We start from the raw sequence: 15004 nt of genomic DNA, 5'->3' as shown, positions 1-15004 counted from the left end.
CATTACGTAATCAAGGAGTACAGAACGCTTACGTAAATACATTGGAAAATATCTACAGAGGTTCTAGAGCTACCCTAATGCTACACAAGAAAATCAGGAAGATAGCTATAAAGAAAGGGGTCAGACAAGGAGACACAATCTCTCCCATGCTCAAAAATAACGTACAGCGCAAAGGACAAGGACAGCGATAGACGACATACACAGCGCTGACTTCCAACAAGATTTGTTGGAAGTCAGCGCTGTGTATGTCGTCTATCGCTGTCCTTGTCCTTTGCGCTGTACGTTATTTTTGATCACGAATTACCAACTAGCCCAAGCAACCACCCTAGTTCACTTTCCCATGCTATTCACTACGTGCTTGGAAGAAGTATTCAAGCTACTAAATTGGGAAGGCTTAGGAGTAAGGATCAATGGCGAATATCTCTGCAACCTTTGGTTTGCCGATGACATTGTTCTATTCAGCAATACTGCAGACGAGTTACAACAAATGATTGAGAACCTTAACAGAGAGAGTGCAAGAGTGGGGTTGAAGATTAATATGTAGAAGACAAAGATAATGATGAATAGCCGGGCAAGGGAACAAGAGTTCATGATCGCCAGTCAGCCTCTAGAGTCCGTGGAGTACGCTTACCTAGGTCAATTAAACACAGGGAACCCTGATCATGAGAAGGAAATTCATAGAAGAATGAAAATGGGTTGGATCGCACATGGCAGACATTGTCAACTCCTGACTGGAAGCTTACCGTTATCACTGAAAAAGAAGGTGTACAATCAGTGCATTTTACTGGTGCTGACATATGGGGCAAGGACTTAGAGACTGACAAAGAAGCTTGAAAACAAGTCAAGGACCGCGCAAAGAGCGATAGAACGAAGAATGCTAGGCATAACGTTAAGAGACAGAAAGAGAGTGGATTGGATAAGAGAGCAAACTGGTACAGCCGATATTCTAATTGACATTAAAGAAAAAAACGGAGCTGGGCAGGTCATGTAACGCGGAGGTTAGATGACCGTTGGACCATTATGGTGACAGAATGGGTACCAAAAGAAGGGAAGCACAGTCAAGGGCAGAAGACTAAATGGGGCGATGAAATTAGGAAATTTGCGGATGCTAGTTCTTCTGCAAATTGATACCACGCCTTCTAATATCAAGCATTCGTTCTAGCAGTTAGAAAATCGTTTAGTAAATGATCTTTTACTACCCAAAAATACCTCTTTTCTCACAGACAGGAAAGTGTTAAGTCAACCAATTCTTGTTCTGGTGCCACTCTTTGCATGCTGTTCATGGAATAGTGTTGGCTTATGGAGATTAGGATGTTATAAAAAACAGTAAGTTTGAGCAATTTTTCATACTGGTCATTGTTATGGACTTCGAGGAGCAGGTCACCTCTGGCCATTTTTGCGGCTTTGTATTCACGTCCAAGTGTGTCGGCAAGACATATTGCAACAAAGGGTGAAAGGTTCTAACCATCTTTCCAGGATTCTCCATATGTATATTATGGAAACATGCTAAGGTTTGTTGCTGTTGAAAAAAAAAAAGCTAAAAATGTGTCAGTGTGTCTTCTCTTTGAAACATGACGATCAGACAGTTTCGGAAAGGTTGATGATGCCATAAAGCACCATTAATTTCGGCAGTGATGCCCACTTGCACACCACCGAGCCCAACAAGGAGACGCAAGAACTGGAGGCCTATTCTGTAAGTGTCCACCTAGTGGACATGTCCATTTTGTCTGCTGCTGAAGTGCTGATTGGCTATGGGTGCCTTGTCCTTCTGATGCGTAAACCAGCCCAGTCAATTCGAACTCCAGAAGCATACAAAATGGACATGTCCACAAGGTCCACACTTGCAGAATATCCCCCCTGAAGGAATAGCAGACACTAGCTCTATATAGCTACTATAATCTAACATACCCAAGGCTGGATTCTACACTAGGTTAAAGGGACACTAAAGGCAAATATTAAGTCAAGCTTAAGCAACAGATGCGCGCTTGAGAATCTATAAGGCGCCAATATTATCGCGAACAGAGCCTTAATAATCAAGAAATTGAGGTAAATGCCGGACGTGATTACCTTTCATCCGCTCATACTAACCGCTGAAGTGCCAGAACACAAAGTCAACAGATTTTTGGATAACAAACTGAGATTAACGCAACATCACATGTGTTAGTCTTATGAGCTGCAAAGCAATAAGCCATTGCTACCTTTTACATCATCTCATTCCAAGCTGATTAAATGAGCCGTGGCCAAATCATGCTATCACAATGCGCTTAACAAATCTTGCATGCACTCCATGCTAGAAAGCTTCAATCATCAAACTGATTGTCTGGTAAAGGCTGGTTATCCCAAGCAGCTGCTAGTGTCAGCGTCAGAAACTATCCTCAGTAGTTTGAGCAAAAACAGAAACGGACAACGGGTAGATTCAATGACACGAAAGGAAAAAGAACAAACCACCTTAGTGCCTTATATTCATCATGTCCCCCACATAATAAGGACAGCTAACAGAATATGTGTCATTTTCTCGGCTCCGGATAAGCTTGGGAAGATGTGCAAAATTATTATTACCGATTTCGTTCCAAGAGAGTGCAACATCAAACATGAAAATCAATTCGTCTCTTGTAAAGAGGGTGTTGTCTACGCCATTCCCTTGTCATGTGGTAGGCTTTATGTCAGCCAAATGGGGAGATGCCTTAATGAATGCCTGAAGGAGCGCAACAACAATGTGCATAATACTGTAGAAGGGCATCTTGGCATCCACTGTAGGGACTGCAACAGGCTTGCCACCCTGACTTTGCTCGAATACACGTTTTAAGTAACCAACTAACACGTGAAATCATCGAAGCAGCGCCCATCACCTGGTCAAAAGATGCATGCGTCAGTAGCCCCTCCTTATCGATTTCGTCCAAAGAACTAGCATCCTAAGCTGGGGGGGATATGATGATTACAGTTATCTCCCTTGATCAGAGCGGCATGTATGCTTGACTGTGAATTTATGAATGTTTTTTTGTTCTCCTGTCGTTTGGAGCTGTTATATATTCTTCGTTTCAAGCAATAAACTTCAGTTGCAAGTCAGCGCTCGTCTGTGTCATGTCACCCTCCTTGTCTCTGTCAAAATACGCACTGTTCTGTTTAAAATGATTAGAGATTCCCACGGGAAATTCAAGTACTTGCCCGATGATGAAAGCACTCCTCCGTTATATTCTGTCACTACAACTCAACCACTTGTTACAATAACATCCCTGTATTGCATTAAAAGACGAAATAAAAATACTACTTATCCAGTCTTATTTTACTTTTAGAAAAAAAAAAAGATCTCATTGAGGTTACCCTAGGCCACAATACGGGCAGCCGAAAGGTTTCGTTTGCGCTCGACTCTGCACCACCCATGCTTGCTTGTTTCGGTAGTTTCGTAATCTCGTAGTGCTGCGCCAGTTTTGCTGGCTCGCGAAAATCGCACAAACTGCAAGTAGCAGAGAATCCAAATTTCATGTGATGTCGCAGGATGCACGAACGGTCCACGCCACTTCACCAAAAAGCAGCTGCAGCGGCGAATCCACCGCTCTGCCTAGGCTCGGTTTCTCCATGGCCATGCGTTTGCACCTCGGAATCTTGTACGTTGCGGGGACAACCGACTTGTCACCGCGTTCGACCCGGTTTATGATTTCGAGCTTCACGACGAAAGGCGAATTCTGCCGCTTCATCACGGCAACACTGCGGGAGAAGGCGCACACAATGAATCAGATAAGCAGCGAGACAACTCGCACTTTCGCCATCTTGCACGACGAGGGCACAAGAGCCTCTGATTGTCTGTCTGAGCAAGCGCTGCGGGCGGGCGGGCCAGGATCATTATTTGTAGGGGGGTGTCGGCGGCTCCGATGTAGCGCGGTCACATAGGGAGAACGGTTGAATGGAGCCGCGCCGCCGGGTTTTCCCTTTACCGCGAGGGAAAGCCAACTTCCGGAGGCACTTTCTGCCGCTTGACGTTCGATATATCAGGAGTCACTACTAGTTTTGTTCGATGTATGCGTAATTTTTGCCATATATACTCATTGTAACTATACCGTGTCCAGAAATTGTTCGATATATGGAATAATTCGATGTAAACGGGTTCGATATAGTCGGGTTCGACTGTATGGAGTGCCGTCTACATAAAGCTGAAGCCACAGGTGTATGCTGCTTCCACTGAGAGGCCTTAAAGGCCCACGCATTTGGCATCGCCTCAACCGTCAGGATCCACTTTTTCCTGGATACAGCTAAGATACGTATAGCTAGGTGCGGGAGTGTCTGGCACCCACATGCTTCAGTCCTTTATGTTGTGAGAAAGCAAATGCCTGCTGACACAGACACCCCTGCAGGCTTCAGAAGATTTCCCTTTCTGCCATTTTGGGGAGTTCAGGAGGTCTGCAATTTCACTAGTGCCTACAAGGAACTTGATAATCCTGGCATGAACATTAGGGACAAATACAATGTAAATAAAGAATCAACACACATAAAGAAGTACTCATTTGTCATGCAGTCACGATGAAACATGGTCTTGCCTTTCTGGTGATGAGCGGTGCCTTCTCGTCTGGATCAACAACAGGTGTGAACTTGACTGGAATCAGGTCCTTGGCTCTGATTGGCTTTCCACTCATGGGACACAGCACAACGTTTTTCTGCAAAGTGCACATAAAAGCACAAGATCCTGAATTTAAATCGCACTGTTGCCTACAACACATGTTGGTTGAACTGTTATGTTGAAGCAACAAGAACATTTCAATATGTGTTCCTGACCATTCTAAAAGGTCAAAGCTGGCTTATAGGCAATTAACTGAAATGAACAGATGCCGCATGGATGAAAAAATGGAGGTGCCAGCTTTCAACAACCTTTACAACAGAAACAAGGCATGCACAAGCGCTTGCATGACCTATTTTTTAGGAAATAGCGGAATACAAGACAGACTTAAGTGCACACATAACGTTCCAAGATATGTGTTTGCAAGAGTGAAGAACTGATGCTATACTCAAGCCCAATTAGAGAGCTCCACTGTGATGTCTGTGTTATAATCTGTACAAGAGGATTAACAACTATTGAGAACCCAGTCTGGGAAGTACTGTGCACATTCCATGACAGCTAAGTGAACAGCAGGCGTGAAAAGCAACAGTGGAAGATGACAAAAACAAGCACCAACCCCCAAACTTTATTTAGGTATGGTTATCTCCATAATCATCATTAATTACAGTCTTCTACCTGATGCCTCAAATTTTCTCATTTCATCCTAGAATCAAATTCTCAAACGTTATCAGCGGTGCTTTTTATCCCATGACACCCATTCTGTCACTCTTAGACAACCGGTTATTTACCCTATGCATAAGGTGGCCTGCACAGCTCCATATTATTCCACATCACCAGCAGATTTTTATGTCCAATGCAGGACAAAGACCTCTCCCAGTGATCCCCAATTGCCTCCGTCTTGCACTAGATGATTCCAACATGTACCTGCAAATTTCTTAAGGGCAAGATACACTCCGGCGTAACGCCTGCGAGTGGCCACAGGCGGCACGGTTAAGCGACGTCGGTGAAAAGCGCGCAGTCTACAGTCCGGCGTCACAGCGTGGCTGGCGTGCCCAGGTGCGCTTGGCGAACTCAACGCTGCCGGCGTGGACATAGAGCGTGTTCTATTTCACGCGGCTGCCGCTAGACCAGAATGCACTGCGCGCTGTAGAGGCAGCGAGCAGAAGGCAGAATGGCAGCCTGCGGTGCGCGTACTGACAATGCGGCTGTGATTTTTTTAACATCCGTGTGTGATGACAGTGCGAGTGAGGACGCACTTATTGAGTGCCTGCTTGAAGCGATTCGCAACTATCCATGTGTATACAATATGAAACGCATGGACTACCATGACACAGAGCGGAAGAACAACACGTGGGAAGCTATACGAAAGCAATGTGGTCTCGCCACAGGTAAGCTGCATTTCGCAGCTCCTGTACTAGCTGGTGGTAGTCGCCGAGTTGAAGGTGCTTGTCGAATAGCTCTCGTATGTACATGGTCTGCTTCTGTTTCTGACGTAGCCGACGTACTAGCAATATGAGTGCGATGTTCTGGCTGTCAGGCACGGCGGCCACATTTCGATGGGGGCGAAATGCGAAAAGCACCCGTGTGCTTGTATTTAGGAGCACATTAAAGAACCCCAGGTGGTCGAAATTTCCGGAGTCCTCCACTACGGCGTGCCTCATAATCAAAAAGTGGTTTGGCACGTAAAACCGTATAATTTTTTTTTTTTTTTCTGGCTGTCAGGACAAGTTAACGCCATGCCGCAAAAGTTTTCCTTTTAGGCGCATAAACAGCGCGTGGAACGAGAAAAAGCGCGCGCGCTACCTGAACGGCACGGGTATTATGCAAGACGCGCATGCGCCATGGAAACAGCTGTTCACCGTGGCCGTGAAGTCGCGCTCCCGGACGCAGAGATGGCGCCAGCCTCGCGCTGCACGCGCACACCGAACTGTAAAGGAAGCAAATTTCTTGCACCCCTGGCATCGCTAGCGCAGCGTATCCGACTTCGCCTGCCGCGGCCTGGCGCGCCGAGAACGCCAGACTATATCTTGGCCTTTAGTTTCACCTCCCAGATAATTTTCTGCAGACCTCAAAACTCTAATGGTCCATTGGTTATCTGCCCTACATATTACATGACCTGCCCAGCTACATTTTTCATCATGCGCAAGGCACTGAGGGGGCGGGGGTTTCGGCAGCTGCCTATGGCACAGCCACACACGGCCTCACAGGCTTTATCTTGGAAGCCATGTGCAATGAGGACAGAGTGCGCTGAGCGCTGAAAGCTTTGTGTGCACTGTGTTCTCTCCCCTTCATTCACACTGAAGCAAGAGGCAGCAAGAAAGTGAATTCACTCGGTGCTGCTGCCGCGCTTTCTGAATCAAGCGTTCTGACAGAGAGTGTATATGGTCATCGAGGGAGATGTGTTCATCACATGGGAGATGAGGGAGATGTGTTCATCAGGAAAAAAGGATCGTGTTGTGTAAGCATGCCATCATTAAATTTGTATGGCAGTGAATTTGAATTTTTAAACCACCTCATAGTGTAGCATTAGATTACAGGATTTTGCGTTTTTGCCTGTGCACTGATAATGATGCCATCAATGGGAGAGCACGTGGGTATGGCTTGTAGTACATAAGTTTGTGTATGCCTTCTAATAAAGTTAGTTGTGAGTTCAGCGCTGTCCTGTGTGTGTCCTGCCTTTTGTCTTCGTCGTCTTGCACAGCCCCTTCCCAATGTTCAAACAGTCTAAGAAGTCACAAAGTCACTCAGCCATGCTGGAGATCGGTGGATTGTAGTTCTAGGCTTTGAGTATGCTGTAGCACTCCTGGATGTCGATGGGGACTCCACATGATGCTGCTCTCCTTTTTGCTCATTCTCTGCTTGATCTGTCTGTTCCGTGGTGTTGAGAAGGCCAGGGTGCTCAGCTGGCATAGTTCAAGGCTTGGGAATAACAGCAATACTGGCATGCAAATCGCCAGCCAAAGGAGCTGTTGTCAACGTTGAGCCTCCTTGACAACTTGTGTAAGGCACTTTAAATAGGCTCACAGCATTCCATGTGTTGTTGTCTTCCAAGGTAAAAACACTACAGTGGAACCCTGATTATACGTCCCCTAGTTTTGCGACAACCCGGGTTTTATGACGGAATGGCGCAGTCACGGCAATCTCCATAGAAGCAATGCATTAAAAACCCCGGTAATCAGACGTAATTTTACGCCTGATCCACGTTATACGACGACCCTCGCGAAGCATGGGACAGAACGGCAGATGAAAGAAAAGTGCCGCGGGTCTCTTTCCTCGCTTCATCTCTCCGCATGCGGAGCGCTTGACACCGCTTGACCAGTTCACTCCGGCACAGCTTTCTTCCCTGCCTTGTCACATCGTTCGTTTCTCTCTACCCCACCAGCAGCCGCCCGTGACGCTCACTGTGCTGAAATAGCGCCTTTTCTTCTCCACAATCACTTTCTCCCTCTCTTCTCAGCAGTGTTGCCTCTCGTCGCATTGGGGAAGCGTTTCTCTCCTTCCAGTTTCCCAGCAGCAGATCGCAGACAAGGTAGCGCGGAGAGGCCTAGGTTTATCGCACGTGTTCTTCGTCGTAATCCTAGCGACCAGCGTTCAGCGGAGGTTTTGAGTTGTGTGGAGCAACGAGACGTACGATGTCCTGAAAGTGGACAGTTCTGTCGCTCGGCATTAAGCTGAATATTATCGAGGAAGCGGAAAAGCGGCATGGAGCCACGAAAGCCAGAATTGCCTGGGACCTTAAGATACCCGAATCTTTGCTTAAGACGATCCTGGCAAACAAAGCGATGATATTGCAGAATGCCAACAAGTTCGGGCTCAAGCGAAAAGCGGCAAACGAAGGGCAGCATGAGAAGAGAAGTTAGAAAAAGTTCTCGTGAAATGGCTGCATCAAGCACGGAGCTCAGCGATCAACGTTGACAGCACCATTCTAAAAGAAAAGGCGGACCTTGTGGCATTGCGTCTGAGCATCGACGACTTTCAGACATCGCACGGGTGGCTGGATCACGTTAAAAATTGAAACAGGATTGTGTACAGCTGCTCCTACGGAGAAAGCACTTCTGTGGATGTTTCGACGGTGAACGATTGGATGGAGTCGCTGCCGGAGACGATTGCTGCATACAAGCCCTGCGACATTTTCAATGCCGATGAGAGTAGTATATTTTACCATATGCAGCCAGAGCAAAAGCTCGCGTTTAGGGGTGACAGCTGTCGTGGTGGAAAGCTTAGTAAAGAGCATGTGACGGCATTATTCTGTGCTAACGAGGATGGTTCCGAGAGGCTGCCCGTGCTCGTTGTTGGAAAGTTTGCAAAGCCATGGTGCTTTAAGAACTTGAAGACACTGCCGTGCAGCTACAACTTCAACAAAAAGGTGTGGATGATGTCTTCACTCTTCAGCAATTTTTTGCAGCAGCTGGATGACAAAATGGGTGCTAAGGCGAGGAAAATATTGCTTTTCATGGACAATGCACCGTGCTACCCACCCAATACGTCCAGCCTGAGGAACATGAAGGTTGTTTTTTTTCCACCCAACAGCACAAGCCGGCTGCAGCCACTGGATGCCGGCATCATTAAGTGCGTCAAGCAAGGGTACCGGAAGCGGTTAGTGCAGTGTCGGCTGGCGGCTATGGAGCGCAGCAAGTCAGAAAGAAAGCTCACTTATCGACACCATTAATTTTATTGCCAGTTCGTGGAATGCAGTGTCACGAAGCACAATCGCTAACTCGTTCAAACACAGTGGCTTTAAGCGGGAGACTGCCTCCTCTGCTGGGGACGCAACAACCTCGATGCCGCTTGAGGCCGATGCAGGCTTCACCGATGACGATTTTGAGGGTTTAACCTCACCACAACCTTTGCCGAGTATGTGGAGGTTGACAACAACGTTGCGATTTGCGGAAAGGTCGCTGGATGACGCCATCGAGAAGGCTTTGCCTAGTGCCGACACTGCTGCGACATCGGACAACGACAATGCCACAGATGCCGTGCCTGTGCCTACCACATTCGCCGAGGTGCTACGGCACATACACGGCATCCGGAACTTTATCTGTTCATGCGACGCCGCAGAGGACCTCCTTTTGGACATTGCCCAACTCGAGCGAAAGCTCTTGGTTAACGAATCAAACAAGGTCCAAAAGAAACTTACGAAGTTTTGCAAAGTATGTCAGTAGTTTAGATTGAAGTTTCTCGTAAATCCGTTGTGCAAAATAAGTAGTATATTTATAGGCATAATTTATGTTCGGATTTTATGACGCCCACATATTACGACGCTTTTTCACAGTCCCAAGAAAGTCGTATAATCGGGGTTCCACTGTACTTTCCTTTTTACCCACCATGTTCAGGGGTTTGCTGTAGGCCAAATTGCCTTTGCTGGAAACATGAGGATTTTTCACCCTCACAAAGTCGCCTGTACAGAACGTTGGTACCTTCCCCCCTCTTTCAATCTGCATACCCCTTGCTGCTCATTTATCTCTCACCCTCTTCCGTAACTGCGCAATTTCTTGTGCAGACTTGTAAAAGAAGGCTGGGCTTGAGGGGTAAGCCCACTATGTCCAACATGGTGCGTGGGGCGCGTCCATGCAAGAGTACAGCTGGTGGGATGCCCATTGTTGCATGTGGTATGCTGTGATAAACAGCCAGGTACTCCAATACTGCCGTCTCAATAGGTCGATGTTCCAAAACTGCAAGCTGCACGCAGTCTTTCAAGAACCTGTTGAAACATTCCACCTGTCCGTTACATTGAGGATGATAAATCGATGAGCAGGAGTGCTTAATACCACGCTTTCAGAGAAAATCCTCAAACAGGGTGGACTTCAGTTGTGGTCCATGATCTGTTAGTACCTCATCTGAGCACCCCTCTCTACTGAAGACTGCTGTCAAGAATTTGATTACATCATTAGATGTCACACTTGAAACAAAGCATATCTCGGACCACTTCGAATAAAGGTCAACTAACATTATTGCAATCTTGCAGCTCTCTTAGCCCTTTTAAAAGGACTGACAACGTGCAGTGCTAGTTTCTATCAAGCATGCTTGAGTAGCGGAATGGGTTCGAGTGGTGCTACCGCAGACTTCGCTGACTTATCTGCCACTTGACAGGCACTGCAATATGAGATTGCCTGCTCTACTTGTTTGTCGAGTCCTGGCCACCAATACTCAGTGTGAAGCTACTGCTTTGTGTGCACGATTCCTTGGTGACCTTCATGCGCCGACTCCACGAATGCTGATGTCAATGCAACTAGCATGACCAGGCGCTCATCCTGCAATAGAAGGCTGTCCCTAACGACCAGCTCATCCTGTACATAGAAAATGGGAGGCAACTCAGGCTGAAGACATTTCGCCGGCCACCTAGTTGTGACGTAAGTCATCACCTGCTGTAGCAGCAAGTTGGATTGAACAGCTTTCTGAAGTTGTGCCTTTGTGAAGCAGGTGGAAACAAGCAACACAACTTCTTTCTCTTGTTCTTGTATGTTTGACAGAGGAAATCGTGATAGCGCATCCGCTACTTTGTTATCACTTCCACAGTGATAGAGCACATAAAAATTGTAGTACACAAGACATGCCAACCATTTTGCAATTCGGGTAGACAGGCAGCCCAGGATGAGAGGAGAGTAACCAGAGCTTGACAGTCAGTTCGTAGCTTGAGCTTCCTTCACCCCCAAAAAATATGCCAGTGTTCACACGTCCATACACAGGCGAGTGCTTCCTTTTCTCCTACTGAGTACTTGCGCTCTGCTTGCAACAGTGTGTTCGAGACACGAAGGCAACAGTGTGGAGTTCCATTTCCATACCTTTGTTGTAGCACTGCTCCCAGACCGTAGTTGGAAGCAGCTAACATCTGCCCGGCCTTGCATTTCGTGAGTAGTTGCTTTGTCTTGTCAGCCTTGTCATCCCAGAAAAAAAAAGCTCCTTCATGAAGTAGCTGGCGAAGAGGCTCTATGATGTCAGCAAAGTGGGGAACGAACTTGGCATAATAGCTGACAAGTCCAAGGAACGAATGTAGCTCTGTGATGTTCGTGGGCACTGGAGCATGAACAATAGCTTCAAGCTTCGATTTCAAGGGTGACAAGCCATTGTGGCTGACGACATGTCCCAAGAAGGTCGGTTCTTGCACACTGAACAAGCACTTTTCGTTAAGGCACAGGCCAGCTGCTGAGATGCGCTGAAGAATATCATGAAGGTTTGCAGAGTGCTCAGCCGCAGATTTACTGTAGACAATGATATCGTCTATGTAGCAAAGTACGCCCCTGCAACCCCTCAGGATTGAAGTTGTCGGAGCTAATGCGCGGAAGACCCAGCTCTGGCAGCGTTCGATTTTTCAACTGTTCTTTTTTATTTTTTTATTTTTTGCACTGCACACACTGCTCACCCAGGAGCTAACTTCCTCCTCCTTGACAGGCGCTGCACGTGGAGCAAGTTGTGGCCTGCAGCCCGGGCCTGAGGCAAAGGGCGCTACAGGGCTCCCCCCCGTAGAACAGAAGCCAGAGGAGTCACCCAGTGAACGTGCTCAGTTGTGAAAGCTCAGAGTGATGAAGGAATCGAGGCCAGGTTGAGTGGATGGATCGCGGGCACAAGAGCGATGACATAGGAAGGTTTGAGTCGGTCAGCAGCCACAACGTCTTCACGAATGTTAATGTCCAGCGTCCGCTTTTTTGGAAAAGTACTCCGCGTTAATGCTGCCATGTACGTGTAGGTGCTTGCCACCATTGTAAAGCCCTGGATAGAGACTGTTTCGAAGGGAAGACCTCATGTCTTTCAGCAAGATACAGCTCCCACCCACACCACCTGCATCACCCAGGAGTGGATGGCTGACAACTTCTATGACCACGTCAATCCCAACTTGTGGGCTCCAAGTTCTCCAGATTTAAATCTGCTCGACTACAGTGTCTGCGGTGGCGTTAAGAGAGAGGCCAACAGCCACATTATACAAAGGACTCACTGAAAGCTACCGTTGCTGACTCAATGGCTAACATCTCTAAGGACCACCTGATCTCTGCATACCGTTTCCTAATCCGAATTGAATCGGTTATTGCTACGGGTGGCGGATTCATTGAATAATTGTGGAAATAAACCTTAAGAGAAGTATTTCCCAAAGTTTGGCACAAATATGCCTATTTTTGTTGGAGATATTCTCTCGTAAACTGGAACACATAGCGCAAGAACAACACAAGGACGAAGCAGGAACACGGGATGAGCGCTAACTTTCAACAATCGATTTATTGCAGCTGGTAAGCATATTGTAACCAACAGTTACAACAGCAGTTTCTACGAAAACTCATTTATGCTGGGCGAACCTGTGCCTGTCAACAAAAACTGACTGAGCACTCAACAACAAAAAACGTCCCTCGAGTTTCACTCCTTCGAACGTCGTTCTCCTCTTTGTTGCCTTCCGTCGCGTGCCAATCGTCCGATTCTCGCGCACGAGCCGCCGGCCTGTCAGCACCGGCCGAGCGTTGCCTTGCGGTGCTTTGCTTGACGCTCGCGGTGTGGCGGCTACGCAGCTGGGATATGTCAGTCGTCTTTTTCTTCTCGCAATGCTGGCGGCAATATATATACTCACTAGGAAGCCACTGCAACAGACACACTGAAGGGAAGGAAGAAAAGGAAAACCTTCATCCTGCTTCGTCCTTGTGTCATTCTTGCACAATGTATTCCAGTTTACGATTGAACTACCAACATGCCCAAACTTCTTCCCTGCTAAAGATATTCTTCTCTGCCTGAAGCCAAGACTGTGTTCTCAAATACCTTGGACACCTGGTATATAGGTAGGGTTCTTCCAAAGGGGAGAGGGAGTAAGGCAGGTGGTTTGGGCAATGACCGAAGGTGTGTTAGCGGAGAGGATGTAGAATTGAAAACGAAAATACCATATTTGCTCGCATAATGATCGCACTCACGTAATGATCGCACCCCTGAATTTTGTCGTCACAATTATATTTTTTTCTTTCCCGTGTAATGATCGCACCCTGAACTTGTCGCAGCGATATGTCGTGTGCCAAGTCTAGCTAATGGTGATAGCGCTTACTATCTGTCGAATGCTACGCGAACGACTCTTGAAGACATACCAAGTGGTCTGCACGCACCGAACATTCTTAAGCAGATGCCCAATTTCATTCCTTTCATCACTTTACACACTTCCATGAAAAAGAAAGCTACAACCACACTTGCCTAGGCTTTATTATTTGTAGGCTTCACAATGGTTTTGGTCAACAACAACATAAAGAGTGCCTTTCGATTCTTCTCGTCTGCACTCGTGGGCACGTAACAAATCGCGAGCGGCAACGATAGTGGCCACGTTTACACTGATACGTTTGAAGTGTACCCTATTCATACACTGACGCTTGTAACGCAGCTAAGATATTCGCCCACCCTTATCGGAAACGTGCCGTGCTAGGATAGCAGTGAATACAAATGCCGCAGTTTCCGCAGCATGCCTGCCATGTGTTTCTGTCACTGGCAGCTAAGCGCACCCATCTCTGTTTCTGTCCCCTCAAAGAGGACATGGCTATGTTATTGTCGCAAACTTGCTGATATTAATGATATTATTCATTACTGATACGGAAGAAACTGTTTCAATGCGCGTAATGTACTCACGAGCAGAAAAATAATTGCGTTCGGCTTGTTTCGCCGGCTGCCATTTTTGCTTTGGTGTCCCATACTGACCGCGGCAGCCGCCTGCTTGTCATCCCGTAGCAAGTGCAAGATGAAAAAAGAAAATGTTTATTTTCATGGGAAATTTAACCCGCGTAATGATGATACCCCTGAATTTGCATCAATTTTTTTTACAGAAACGTGCGATCATTATGCGAGTAAATACGGTAAAGGAGTGCCATGCACATGGCCAGCGACACAGTCGTGTGTCCGCCGACGTCTGAACGGCAATGTGCCCAGCCCCCCTTTATTATCTGCTTCATTGGAGATCGTGGGCTACTGTGCCTCTGACAGAGATAACAAAAGGGGTGACAGAAAATGGTGCTTGTGAAAAAAATTACAATGGAATAAATATATAAATAAAAGAAAAAAAGAAAGAGAGGGAAAAAAATACACTAAGTAATCAAATGAAAATAACTAAGTGCTGTCGCCTATACAGTGAAACCTCGTTACACTGTAGTTGGCTGGAGCTCGGAAAAAGTATGTACTAAACAGTAGTACTGCTTAACCGAAATAGCATGAGATCGTCCACTTACCTGTCAAAAACGGAACTCAGAGAGAGTGCGATGAAAGGGAAAAAAAATGCAGTATTTATTCACTTTGCGCGACAGAAGTTATTTTCGTTTGATGCCGCGGCCCCCTAGCCGCGACGACAGTGGCCTCAAACTTACTGAAGCTGTGAGCCAGCTTTCCAGCCAGCCCCCTCTTCTTGGCAAACACTCGCATGGCAGATTACTTGTTAGCACTGCATATTCTCCGTGCACAGGCATGGTAGCGTTGCAGAACTTGCGGGGCACCTTTTCATTGCTCGGTGCT

The 15004-nt window shown here is 46.9% G+C and overlaps 1 protein-coding gene across 5 annotated transcripts in view; it reads right to left on the bottom strand.

Moving 5' to 3' along the window:
- LOC142580215 (nitric oxide synthase-interacting protein) overlaps nucleotides 1-15004 on the bottom strand; it is a 249724-nt gene that overhangs the window by 101765 nt on the left and 132955 nt on the right. For all 5 annotated transcript variants that reach the window (XM_075691116.1, XM_075691115.1, XM_075691113.1 and 2 more), the window contains exon 5: nucleotides 4533-4649. In XM_075691116.1, the coding sequence (XP_075547231.1) occupies nucleotides 4533-4649 (117 nt within the window). The remainder of the gene's footprint in view (nucleotides 1-4532; nucleotides 4650-15004) is intronic.

This window comes from Dermacentor variabilis, chromosome 4 (genome assembly GCF_050947875.1).
Source record: "Dermacentor variabilis isolate Ectoservices chromosome 4, ASM5094787v1, whole genome shotgun sequence".
In the NCBI taxonomy this organism is placed as follows: Eukaryota; Metazoa; Arthropoda; class Arachnida; order Ixodida; family Ixodidae; genus Dermacentor; species Dermacentor variabilis.
Note: the sequence above shows the minus strand (reverse complement) of the source record. Positions and strands in the feature narration are given on the sequence as shown.